At 41.8% G+C, this 13,225-nt stretch overlaps 2 protein-coding genes across 2 annotated transcripts; both read right to left on the bottom strand.

The window, feature by feature from the left end:
* Positions 1-8,975: 8,975 nt before the first annotated feature.
* Positions 8,976-9,605, bottom strand: LOC147474216 (uncharacterized). The gene has a single exon (XM_086586489.1). It carries the CDS (start codon positions 9,603-9,605, stop codon positions 8,976-8,978), a length of 630 nt encoding a protein of 209 aa, XP_086442615.1.
* A 1,297-nt stretch (positions 9,606-10,902) lies between these two features.
* LOC147474215 (uncharacterized) lies at positions 10,903-12,912 on the bottom strand. Its single transcript, XM_086586488.1, has 3 exons — positions 12,146-12,912; positions 11,754-12,081; positions 10,903-11,610 (listed from the first exon to the last, which is right to left on the bottom strand). Exons 1-3 carry the CDS (start codon positions 12,910-12,912, stop codon positions 10,903-10,905), a joined length of 1,803 nt encoding a protein of 600 aa, XP_086442614.1.
* Positions 12,913-13,225: the final 313 nt, after the last annotated feature.

Raw genomic sequence — 13,225 nt, 5'->3', positions numbered from 1 at the left:
TACCTTTGTATAACTCCGAACAACAATCCATTTACCCAATGCCGTCAGATGAGTCGCAAGTTTTCTTCCTACCACAATCCGTTTTCTAAAGGGAATGTGATTATATATAACATTCATTATTTAAAAGTTAAGAAGACCTTTTTTTTATGAGGATGCATTTTTTGGATTTACTGATAGTAGTAATAATCAAGGCCCAAAATATCGATATCGATCAATATATCGGTGTACCCAAAAACCGATATATATCGGATATATCGGATATATCCATTATTTTGGTGACTATTCCAAACTATTTAAAATATCGGAAATATCGGACATATAATATCGGAAATATCGGATATATATCGGAAATATATTGTAAATATCGGATTTATATTAAAAAATGGTCAAAAAGTCAACCGATATATATTGTAAATATCGGATATATCGATTATATCGGCGATATAAAGTTTTATATCGGAAATTCCGATATATATCGGAAAAAAAGGGTTCTATATTCGGTGGATATATGTCGGAAATATCGATGTCGGTGTACCAATATACCGATATATATCGGCGATATATCGGATATATCGGCGATTTTTTGGTCCATGGTAATAATTACTGACATGTGCTGCATTAATGTATTTAAAATGGAAATTGCGAACATGTGTCTTACAGAAGAAGTAAGTATTTCAATAACAAAACATATTGGCTAAAAAAATATAATGACATGGTTTAATATCTTTACTGAATTTAAAGCAGTGATATGTTAAACAGTAAACATACATTTGCTTAGGTCTAGACACCTAAAGCCACTTTCCATAAAAGGAGTAAAACACAAATAATTATTGTTAACAGTAAAACTTTTACTGCATCTCCAATCTCGTTTTCCTCAACATCAAATCTGTTGGACATGGTTGTTACTGTTGTTAAAGAAAAAAATAATAAAAGTTAAATAAATTAATCATACGTTAGTTTGATGCCAATTCCAACAATTATGAAGTATAACGAAATAGCATCTTTGAAAAAAAAACGCAATAGTATTGTAAAGAATGTATAGAAAATCAAACTTAGTTAAATATATATTTAAAAATGATATATATTGTGTGGGAAAAATGGCTCAACTTGGTAAAGATAACGACTGGGACAAATAAGTCATCTGATTTGTTATTGTTATAATAATTAGTATTATTATGGTTATTATGAAAATTCTTATTTTCTAACTTACAATGTTTGTTTGTTTGTTTGTTTTTTTTGTTTTGTTTTTTTTTTTTTGTTTTTGTTTTTGTTTTTGTTTTTGTTTTTGTTTTTTGTTTTTGTTTTTTGTTTTTGTTTTTGTTTTTGTTTTTTTTTGTTTTGTTTTGTTTTGTTTTGTTTTGTTTTGTTTTGTTTTTTTTTTTTGTTTTTTGTTTTTTTAGTTTTTTAGTTTTTTTAGTTTTTTTTGTAGCTTGATCTTTTAAATCAGTTAACTATTAAGTAAAAAAAAAATTCGAAGGTTATGATGATCTGAAATGGAAATCGTATGAAGAACACTGTAACGGATGAATAATATATTTAAGGTAGAAACGACATAAAATAAGCGAAAAAAATTTAAGAGAAGAATTACCTGAGGGGGGTTGGTGGTTGGAATCCACGAGATGCGAGAGGTATGAATACTGTGGTTGAGTCGTTTTCTTAAGAAATTAGAGAAGAAAGAGATAAGGTTAATATGTCAACGTTAGTCCGTGAGTTAGAGAAAGAGGGGCCCGTATTTTTTTGTGTAAGTCCGTTGGAAATTTTTAATATATCGTGGGCAAAATGAATTTAAATTTTTTAAAGGAAACGCTTTAGATTAACGTGACTTACGTAAATCTGATGGGATGTTGGATAGTAAGGGTGGTCAACCTAATGTATGCTATATATCGACATAGTATAATAATATAATTGGATTGTTCATATTCAACTATATTTAATGCGGCGTGTCAAAAATCTTCATTTTCATCCAATGGTCAAAAAAAGAAAAATGTTTTTTAAACAAATGTATTATAAAAGGCTACCCAGAACTTTTCATAGCAGTTATTTCTTTATATGGTTTTTTTGTGTTAAACTCTTTCTCTTAGGTTGATAAGTTTAACATAAATGGGTGGAGCTGCTTTTCGAACATTTGTAGCAACGAAGGTATTTTAGATAACTTAATTTAAAACTTCATTTGTACAACTCTTTTGTTATTAAATTAGGCACAAAGCTTAATTTAGCTAACAGCAGGAGTAAGTACATCAATAAAGACCACATCATGACATGAGTTAAATTATGATATTTGTTTTTGGTTAATTTTTTTAGATTTGTCAACTTTGTGAGCAAGAAGGCCACACAGTTCAAATCTGTCCTTATCTTAATCGAAGATGGAGGGAAGCAAGCTGCAGAGGTATTATGTATTTGGTTAAGTGTTGGGATCGATCAGGTAAAGTTGTTGAAATGTGGCTTAAATGTGACTGGGTTGGATGTTTTAGTAAGGAGATGCAATTTACTGCTTCAAACCAACCAATGTTGCCAAATGAAAAGAAAATCACCCATGTTGTTAATTGTGATGTTTGTGGTAATGAGTGCTGTTGTCAGATTGATTATACTATTTAGGTTTTTTAGCGTGTCAGGTGTGATGTTAGTGCTATATGTATTTTTTTAAGGGCAACGTAAACGTTTATTAAAAGTGTTTATTTGCTTCTGATATAATAATAGATATTACACACAGTATGCAAAGACATAAATTCATAAATTCACACAACGAAAATGTGCCATAACTTCAATATTACACAACTAATACGAATCTTAGAGAAGACAATTGATGACCTTTAATTTGAAGCATGATTAGATTACGCTGGCCCAGGCGGACGATTATAACGGGGAGGATGTGGAAGAAAAGTTGTGACAATAGTGTGAAGTTGTTCTATATGTTGGAGAATTTGTTGTTGAAGGTCTCCTTGGTGCTCGAAAATTTGTCTTTGACTCTCCAAAATTTGTGAGTGGTTTTCTAAGAACTGCGAGTAGCTTTCCAGAAATTGTTCCTGTTCTTCATCAAAGACTATAATACGTCGCTGTAAATCTGTTAATTGTTCATGCATAAATCCTTGACATGCATACATTGCCTTGATACACCCGTGAAGAATATGGATCCCTTCAATGGGATCAACTGTGTTCTGCAGGGCATTTCCAGTGAAGTAATCTATTTGGATCGGAGGTGAGGGAGGGATTCTCTGACGGTTTGGAGTCATTGAGAAGTTAGGTTTATGATGAGGAGGAGTAATGAGACTGGATGAGGAATATAATTATTGTATGAATCAAAATATAAGCGTGCGTGCTTTATAGTGGCAAAAAAATAATTAAATATTAAGATATAATTAAAAATGTAAGGACTCTATAATAATTTTAAGTTGATATGTAGAAGCGTAGGTGGGCTCTAAAGAAAAAGTTGAAGTGTCAAGTAGGTAGAGAAGGTTACTTTCATAATCTAGTTTTAAGCCACGTCAAATGTGCAGAACAGATACTAATTTCTGCAGTAACTGTAAGTTATCTCAATCAAGCAATGTGCACATTTTTTTTTTATTTAATTCTTATGTACGTATTTGCATGTTCCAGATTGAGGAAATAACATGTATATGTCTGCCCATAAATAAAAAAATAACATTATAGAAAGCTTTAAAAACTTAATAAAACGACGCCACGTATTTTGCTTAAATTACAAAACAAATTTACAGATGGATAAAAAAGTTTGGCCACTATCGATTTGAGCAATTGGCTGTCAAAGCCGCAGAATCGAATAGTTAACAAAACTAACTCTGCAAACTTGACAATAAGGCAAAAGTTTTGCAGCCTTTGGAAGCCATCAACGTTATAAATGCGCACGCCGTTAGAAAATCTTGCTAAGCGTCTGTCATCGACAATGTTGGAACTATATATTGTGTAGCAGTTCCTGGCAGTAAGTTAATTTAAAAAAAAAAACAAAATGCAATTAAAAAAAAACAGAACTAACTGTAAGTGCATTCTTCGTTTTATGTAAATATAATGCATGTGACATGTATCAAGCAATTTGAGAGCACCATGAGTTACATGTTTGAAGATAAAAAAAACAAATGCAAGGGTCTATTGATGACCTTCTTTTTAAAGCAGTGGAACTGTTATAGAAGAAGCTTTGCAATAGTCTCATTGAGGTTGATTTCTTTGTTTTCATTTCTGCATCAAAACAAACACAACGTGATTATCGTTATTGATAATGCTATACAAAAGATTAGCTTATTTTGAAGTAGTAAACAATCCATTATGAGAGTAAACTAATTTTAACTAAAGTGTACGACACGATATAAAATTTTAAGAAATGTTAAATTTTTTTTAAAAAAAAACAAAGACCAAGTGAAGTTTAAAACTGTTATTGAATAAGGAGAAAAAGGGTGTTTATAAAAAAAACAATAAAACATAGAAGAAGGAGTTAAATCATGATAAGTTTGACAATACTAAAAGAAAATTTAAGTATAAAGTGTTTACATCAAGCTAAGTACAATTAAGACGGTTGTTAACATCCAATAATATATGATTTTCGAACGACTCAGTCGTAAATGTTTTCTTAATCGGTAAACTATAAAAAAAAAAAAGAAACTGTGTTGACAAAAATCTGTTGGTAAATTTTCACTCTCTTTCTATTACAATCTCTCTCCCTCACCTTAGCTTTTCTTTCTCCCTCTCTTCTCCTTCTTCCTCTTTTTTTATACTTCACTTCCCCTCTTTCTCAACTGCCTTCTGTCCGTCGTCCATCTCTCCTCCATCTAGCGTCCTCGGTCCCTCCACCTGTCAAGGCAGTTCCGAGCAGTTGGAATCCTGTATCTTCTCAACTGCCTCTTCTCCTTCGTTGATCACTCCTTGATCCTACGTCCTCTGTCCTCCCAACTGTCGCGGTAGTTCTTAGCAGTTCCCAACGGTTGGCATTCCGCGGACATGATCACCAGCATTGCGCCTCCTCCAACTTAACTTACTTACGGCCCACTTATCACCTATAACCTTCTATGTCATGAATATGGCCTCCACAGATGCCCCTCTCGGTTCCTTTGCCGTCGTGGGAACCCTGTAGTGATCAGCGGACAGCCAATGGGACCGAGAACCTCTGATCATTCCTCTCTTCACTTCGCGGTATGCTGTCCTGTGTTGGTTCAATTACCTTCCCCCTCCTCATTGGCCCAGGGTTCATCATGGCATCCAGCTGTCCCACGTGCACGCGCATTTGCTCTGACATTTACCATATCGAGGATCCACGTGTCTTCCTCCCTATGGTCCCTTGTGCTGAATTTACCTCTTTACCCCCACCGCTTAGACTCCCGCTTAAACCCCTCTCTCTTCTCCAAATCTATCACTTCAACCCTTCATTTTCTTCTCCAGCCTCTCCAACTTCTTCTCGTTTTTTATTTTCACCTTCTTGAGATCTTCAAGCTCCGATCGGGTTTCTTTAGAGCTGCTCCTTGGTTGTGCTACCTTGCATTCAGGTTTGTCTCCTCTTTTTCCATTCTCTTCTCTTGTTATTTTGCTGCATTCACTTGCTTCACTGTTTCACTGTTTCACTCCCTTTATCACTCGTTTCCCCCATTGTTGCTTCCCCTTCATTCTTTATTTTAGTCCGACATGTCAGCATCTGAATCAGCGGATACCTCGGCCACTCGATCCGGACGGTTCGATTCCGGATCTAGCGGATATATACCGCGAGTCCATCGAATCCTCGAACCCCGATTCTAATTTCTGCCGCGGAACCTCTACCTCTGGCGGGAAGACTAATCTTCCACCCTCACCTTCATACCATCAGAGACCTAACCTCGATGCCATCACGGCCGCTTTATGTCATTCGGGTGACTTGGTCCTAGAGCATGTGCCCGGCCACCCATTTTCCACATCCGGTAAAAACCTCGGCCGGTTGTCTCATCGCCATCGTAGTCGATAGCCGCCGCTTTGCGTTTTCCTTTAACCCTTCTAGATGTCGAGGTGTGTAACCACTTCAATATTCCGCCCTGCCAAGGCATAGGCAATTTTTGGCGTGTTATGTATGCCGCGAATCATTATAATAAAACTCAATCCCCTAAAATCCAACTCCGCGATATAATTACTCATTTTTATATTAAGAAGAGCACCAAGTTTGGTAGTGTAGGGTATCAGTCCTTCTGTACTCGTCCGCAGAAGAAGTCCTTTATTCTCCACCTGACCACCTCTGACAAAGTATGGCATTACTATCCACTATACGTGTCTGGGAATTTTCTCTCCGCGGATCTCCCCTCCGACGTTTCTCTAAGGCACCTCAGTTTTCTTTCAAGTGGTACGTACCGCCTTTTACTTCGCTGTGCTCCTTTCTAACTATATTTTTAACTTGTCTTTACTTGGTGATCCAGGTTGGAGACCCGATTCGCGATCTCGAATCTACACCGGCCTTTCCTCCGAAATTTTTCAACACATCCGCGATTTAGGCGGTGCTCAATGTGCCCTTCTCGGTATTGACCCCGAAAAAGGTAACCCTCTTTTACTTGATCCATCCTTGAAAAACATCGGTGACTACCAAGGTCCCCTCTATCGTTTTCCGCCTCCAAAAGAAAGAAAACCCAAATCCTCTCCTGTCCCTAAAAGAAAACCCCACAGATCCTTCAAATACACTACCAAGATCTACCACTCCCAAGCTGTTGCCCAAAGGGCTGCCGCTAAGCTCCGCTCCCCTACTCCCCGTACCGCCCCCTCTTCGTATTCTGCGTTAGCAGATTGGGAAGACGACATTAATCCTCATCCGACCACTACTTCAGCCGCTGATATGGCCGCCAGCAAGCTCAAACTTTGGGATAGCGACTCCGATGGTGATGACTCGTGGAAGTCGTTCTTAGAAGTCCGCCCCCGAAGAAAGCCAAGTCCGCACATCCTTCTGTCTCTCATGTTACCAAGCCACGGCCCCCAGCTCCAGGGCGTCGGCATGGGAAGGAAACCACTGCGTCAGGTTCCTTGCCCTCTGGATCTGTTGAAGTCTGGCGACCTCGATTCAAGGTGAAGGACCGCGATGTCAATACCATTGGAGATTCCGTGATTGACAATCCGGGCTGTTGCCGCAGCTCTCTTCTTCGGTTCCCATCTTCCGAAGGATCAAGCCTACGGCGATGCTGGTTCTCTAGCTTCCCACAAAACGTCTATCTATACTGGTTTGGAAAGAGTAAGTTCTCTTCTTGTATATCCCTAGCGATTTCCTGGATGCGCACTCTTTACTAAATGTTTTTTTTTTTTTTTTTTTTTTTTTTAAATTTATAGCTAAGCCTCGGATATTGGACATGTGGTCCGCGGTTTGACTAGCACTCTGGACTCCTTGGAGACTATGAAGCAGGAGATTAACGGTCTGGATGGCTGGAAAGTGAAGTATGCAATTTGAAAAGGACCAGGGATGATCTGCGCGATCGCGGCAATGAAATCGCGATAAAGCACTTCAAAGAAGCCAGAAGATCAACATAAAGATTATGTAGCTGGGGGTCGCTTCAAACTGGAAAGCCAACGGAGGCGGATAAACCGCTACTCAAGCCGCTGTGGACAAAGCGCTGCAGAGAAGCACCGACCGCTTTCGGCCCTAGCCGAAGAAGAAGATAAATCGTGCAATCAAGCATCAACTTGATGGGCTCATCATCGCCGGGCCGCTTCGCCACTTTCTCCTCCGACCATTTCGTCTCCAATCAATGATATTCCTCCGATGGTGCCTCTCGAGGCTGATATGCCCGCTACGACCCATTTCTACCCGTAGCGGTCACTTCCCCATGGCCGAGGATGACGATCCTACACTTGTCGGGGGAGGCTGAAGTTTCATCTCGGAAGGATGGGGTCGACAGCCCAACCTAGAAGTGAAAACCCGCCCATGGGCTTAATATGTCTCTGAAGATATGAACATTGTTTGACTATCATCTGCATTATGATTTTGTTCTTTATCCATAACACAATTTAGATTATCTCTTTTGACGCCGTGTATGTGAATGTAGCCTGGTTTCTGGGTGAGCCCAGCAGGTTTACCTTTAAGCTTTTTTATATGGGGGCCGTCACTCTGTTCTTTTGAAGTGTTTGATATGAAGGTAATAGTCCATTAGAAAATGTATCATGTCTACTCTCTTTGCTTTCTTTCATTTGTAGTTGTGTAGCTGTGAAGCCTTGTGGGGTAACTCAGTTTGCCCCCAGTTTGATTTGGACTATTGTCCGCGACGGACTATTTCCCCCCGCTGTCTTTGGCGGCTGTGAAGCCTTGTGGGGGAAGCTCAGGTTGCCCCCAGTTTGATGTGGACTGATGTCATGAAGGGCTCTTCCCGGCTGTCTTTGGCGGCTGTGAAGCCTAGTGGGGGCAGCTCAGTTTGCCCCCAGTTTGATGTGGACTGATGTCCGCGAAGGGCTCTTCCCCCCCGCTGTCTTTGGCGGCTGTGAAGCCTAGTGGGGGCAGCTCAGTTTGCCCCCAGTTTGATTTGGACTGATGTCCGCGAAGGGCTCTTCCCCCCCGTTGTCTTTGGCGGCTGTGGAGCCTTGTGGGGCAACTCAGTTTGCCCCCAGTTTGATTTGGACTGATGTCCGCGAAGGGCTCTCCCCCCCCGCTGTCTTTGGCGGCTGTGAAGCCTTATGGGGGCAGCTCAGTTTGCCCCCAGTTTGATTTGGACTATCGTCCGCGAAGGGCTCTTCCCCCCCGCTGTCTTTGGCGGCTGTGAAGCCTTGTGGGGGCTGAGCTCTCCCCCCTCTGCTATGTGTCGTCGATATGCCTGTTGAGGCCGCTTCTTCTGTCATTCTCATTCATAAGACATATAGACAAAGTAAGCCCTTTAATATATGACAAGCAACAAAATATTGACCATCTTCGATTCATACATGGAATTTCTTTAACATTCTAATGTTCCACGGTTTCTCAACCTTTTCCCCAGCTAAAGTTTGCAATCGATAAGTTCCAGATGTACCCTTTTCTCTCACAAGATAGGGTCCTTCCCAGTTAGGACCTAGTTTTCCTTCATTTTCCTTTCGTATCGGTGTAACGCGCCTTGAACCAAATCCCCCACCTCGAATGTCCGCGGCCTCACTTTCTTGGCATACTGCCGCTGTAACCTCCGATGATACTCTTCCAATCGTATGCGTGCAATTTCTCTCTTTTCTTCTATCAGACTCAAATCACTGGCTAGTATTCTGTCATTTCTTCCTGTTTCTACTGCATTGGTTCTGGTGGTGGATACTATCATCTCCACTGGTATGACAGCCTCTACCCTGTAAGTCATTGTGAATGGTGACTCCATAGTCGATGTTCGCGGTGTTGTACGGTACGCCCAGAGTACATGGTTCAGTTCATCGGCCCATGCCCCTTTCCTTGCTTCCAGTTTCCTCTTGATATTATCCATTATGATTTTGTTTGAAGATTCTGCTTGCCCATTTCCTTCTGGATTATATGGTGCTGAGAACCCTTGTTTTCCTTTTAAATGCCTGAAGGAACTCTCGGGACCTTTTTTCCTCGTGAAGCGTGTTCCATTATCCGCGATGATGATGTGGTAAACCGAACCACGCATATGATGTTCTCCCATATAAACTTCTTTACATTGTCTTCTTTCACTTGCTGCAATGCCACTCCTTCTACCCATTTGGTAAAATAATCGGTAGCTGCCAACATAAATCGTCTTTTGCCGCTTGCTGTGGGCAGCGGCCCAACAATGTCCAATCCCCACATGGCGAATGGCCACGGGCTGAATACGTTATGTAGCGGCTCCCTCGAGCATGTATGAGTGGCGCCAAACCTCGACACTTCTCACATTTCTTGGCATACATGGTGGCGTCTCTCTTCATATGTGGCCAAAAGTATCCCCTGTGATATCAATCGTGGGTTGTCGCGCCTCATTTGAATGATCGCCCATAATCTCCTCGTGTATCTCGGCCGAATTTCTTGGATCTCAAGGCGTCCCACGCATTTCAAGCATAGGTCCATTGAAATTTCTTTTATATAAATCTCCTTCGAAAGCAACGTGTATCTTCTACTAGTTTGTTCCATCTTTCGTCTCTCTTGTTTGTCTTCTATTTCCTCACCCATCGGGGAAGGTTTTAATTGGCATCATCCAACCCTCGTTTCTCGCCACTTGTAAGCCAAACGCCTTTTTTTTTCTTATGATGTCTGCCGGGTCTGCTTTAGAACTCTCACCTCAATTGTCCGTCCCTTCGTCCCTCGGCAAAGATTGCCGCCACATAGGCCAAAGGCGTCGGTGTCTATTTTCACCACGCCTAGATGTGCAAAGCTAATTTTTCGAACTTGCTTGCTCTCTGTTGCAGGACCTCTAAGTACCTCGCCATCCTTGGGCAACGGGCCATAAATCCACCATTCATCTGACAAATTACTAAGTTTGAATCAGAGAAAACAGACAATTCTCTCACCCCCAAATCCTTTGCAAGATCCAAACCTGCTATTACCGCCTCATATTCAGACTCATTGTTTGAAGCCGCAAATCCCAGTTTCATCGACAGCTCCAGCCTATTGTTCTCAGGCGTGACCAGGACGACTCCAATTCCATTCCCTGTATCTGTCGCGGATCCGTCTGTGAATACTCTCCACCCATTCCGCGGATCCCAAGGATCCAATGGATCTTGACTTGATTCCCCTTCGGGTTCCATGACCATTTCTTCTCCCCATGTTGGGTCCTCGGCCGGAAATTCAGCCAGGAAGTCGGCCATGGCTTGCGCCTTTTCGCCATTCGAATCGAGCATCGATCTCATAACAACCGAGCATCATCGCCCACTTTCAAGATTCCCGCCGATTTATGCGCCTTTAACGCTTGCTTTAATGGCAAATTAGTTATTACCACCACTGAATGTGACTCGAAGTATGGCTTCGCTTCCGGTGTTGAAAATATTAATGCCAAAGCGTACTTTTCAATTATCACAGATCGGGTTTCAGCGCCCAAAGATGGTCTTACTTTGGAAGTAAACTGGCTTTTCTACTCTTTCCACCAGTCGAACTAGAACTGAGCTCACGGCGTATTCTGACACTCCAAGATACAAGTACAGCTTTTCCCCCAGTTCCGGCCGCGATAGCAAGGGTGCTTTTCCCAAGTAACTTTTTAATTCTTGAAAGGCCCTTTCACATTCCTCTGTCCATTGGAAATCTGGTGTTTTTCTCAACAAACGATATAGCGGTCGACATTTATCCGAAGATTTCGAAATAAATCGGTTCAATGCCGTGACTCTTCCAGCCAACCTTTGTACTTCCTTTACATTTTGAGGGGACGGCATCTCTATCAGTGACCTTATCTGTTCGGGGTTAGCTTCTATTCCGCGATGGGTTACTATGTATCCCAAGAATTTGCCCGAAGTTACCCCGAAAGTGCATTTCTCAGGGTTGAGCTTCAGTTTGTACTTCCGCAGTATGAGGAAAGTTTCTTGCAGACCCTCTAAGTGTTCTCGCTCTGACATGCTCTTTTCTACCATGTCGTCAATATATATTTCCATCCCTTTCCGAATCTTGCCCTCAAACATTTTTTCTCCTAACCTCTGAAACGTGGCCCCAGCATTCTTTAATCCAAATGGCATTCTCGTGTAACAATAAGTTCCACCTTCCACCACGAAGGTTGTCTTTTCCTGATCTGGTCCGTACATTGCGACCTGATTATATCCATGGATGGCGTCCATAAAGAGAATAATTTAAACCCCGTCGTTCGGTCCACCAGTTCATCCACCCGTGGCATTGGATAACAATCTTTAGGACATTCTTTGTTTACGTCTGTAAAATCCACGCACATCCTAACCTTGCCATTCTTCTTTGGCACCGCGACTACATTTGATAACCATTCCGTGAATTCGATCTCCCTAATTATCCCGGCCCCTTTCAGTCTAGTCACCTCTTCGCGTATACCCTCCGCATACTTCGGCCTCACGCTTCTCATCTTTTGTCGTACAGGCTTTGCATTTTCATTCATATGCAAACGATGACATGCAAACTCAGGATCTAACCCCGTAATATCTTCTATTGCCCAAGCAAATATATCTTCGTTCTCTGCCAAAAACTGTACTAACTTACTCTTCCATTCACCTGGCAATTCCGAACCCACCGAAGTAAATTTCTCCGCCGTCTCCCTTTGATTCACAATCTCAATTTCATCCAAAGTTTTCGGTCCAAGTGGTGGCTTTCGTATATTACCGCCGGCCTCCTCCTCCTGTAATTGCTATCTTTGCCCCGGCCCTCGCAATCTCTCCTTTAATGCCGCGGACCATATTTCTCACTGTCACCTGCTGAATATTTTTCGCGGCCACTTGATCTCCTTTTATCTCATACGTACCTCCATTCGTGGGGAAACGGATTACCTGATAATAGGTTGATGGAATTGCCCTCATCTCATGAATCCACCGTCTCCCTAGGATTGCATTGTACTGGGAGGTGGTGTCCACCACCATGAACCTCGTGAATACGGTCGTCGGACCAGCGGTTACCGGTAATACTAGTTCGCCCACGGGTTCAGTCATACTGCCGTTGAATCCAAACAAATTGGTTCGCGGTGCTTTCATCTGGTCTCTATCGATATTCATTTCTTCCATGGCTCCTTTAAACAGCAGATCTACCGAACTTCCGCAGTCTATCAAAACCCTCTTTACCAAATAATTCCCCATTGCAATGGTGATTACCAAGGCATCCTCATGTGGCGAAATTACTGACTCCAGGTCCTTTGGAGTGAACGTTATGGTTTCCTCTCCCTTCGCGGTTCCACTAACTAACCGCGGAATGCTCACCACTTCATTGACCTGTCGCAAACTTGCTGTCTTTCTGATCTTATCGCGGTGTACATTTCTCCCAAGTGTTTCCCCGCTAAAAATAATGTTGATAGTTCCTAAGATTCTAGCTGGTGCCGGCAATCTTTCAGCTTGGCGCCCCTTAGTGATAAATTCTCTAAGCATCCCCTTTTCAATCATCCTCTCTACCAACCATTTCAAGGCATAACATTCATTGGTCGCGTGGTTCTGGATCTGATGATAGGCGCAAAATGGCTTTCCCTCTATTTCTCCTGGTGTATTTCGCGGACCTTCATAGTACTGGAGACCCTTAATCAGTGGCAAGATCTCCTCCAACGGTCTGTTGAGGGGAGTTTGCTCTATTCCGCGGTACGGCTTCCTTTCCCGAACATCTCTCCTACCACGATCCCCAGTCCTCTCTGGTCGCGGTTATGCCCACGGTATGATGTCTTATCCCTTTCTTCTCTACTGCTCTTACCCCTCCGGTCCTCTT

Source organism: Coptis chinensis, unplaced genomic scaffold, assembly GCF_015680905.1.
Source record: "Coptis chinensis isolate HL-2020 unplaced genomic scaffold, ASM1568090v1 utg10707_pilon_pilon, whole genome shotgun sequence".
Classification (NCBI taxonomy): domain Eukaryota; kingdom Viridiplantae; phylum Streptophyta; class Magnoliopsida; order Ranunculales; family Ranunculaceae; genus Coptis; species Coptis chinensis.
The sequence above is the reverse complement of the archived record's forward strand: the minus strand, read 5'-3'. Positions and strand labels throughout refer to the sequence as shown.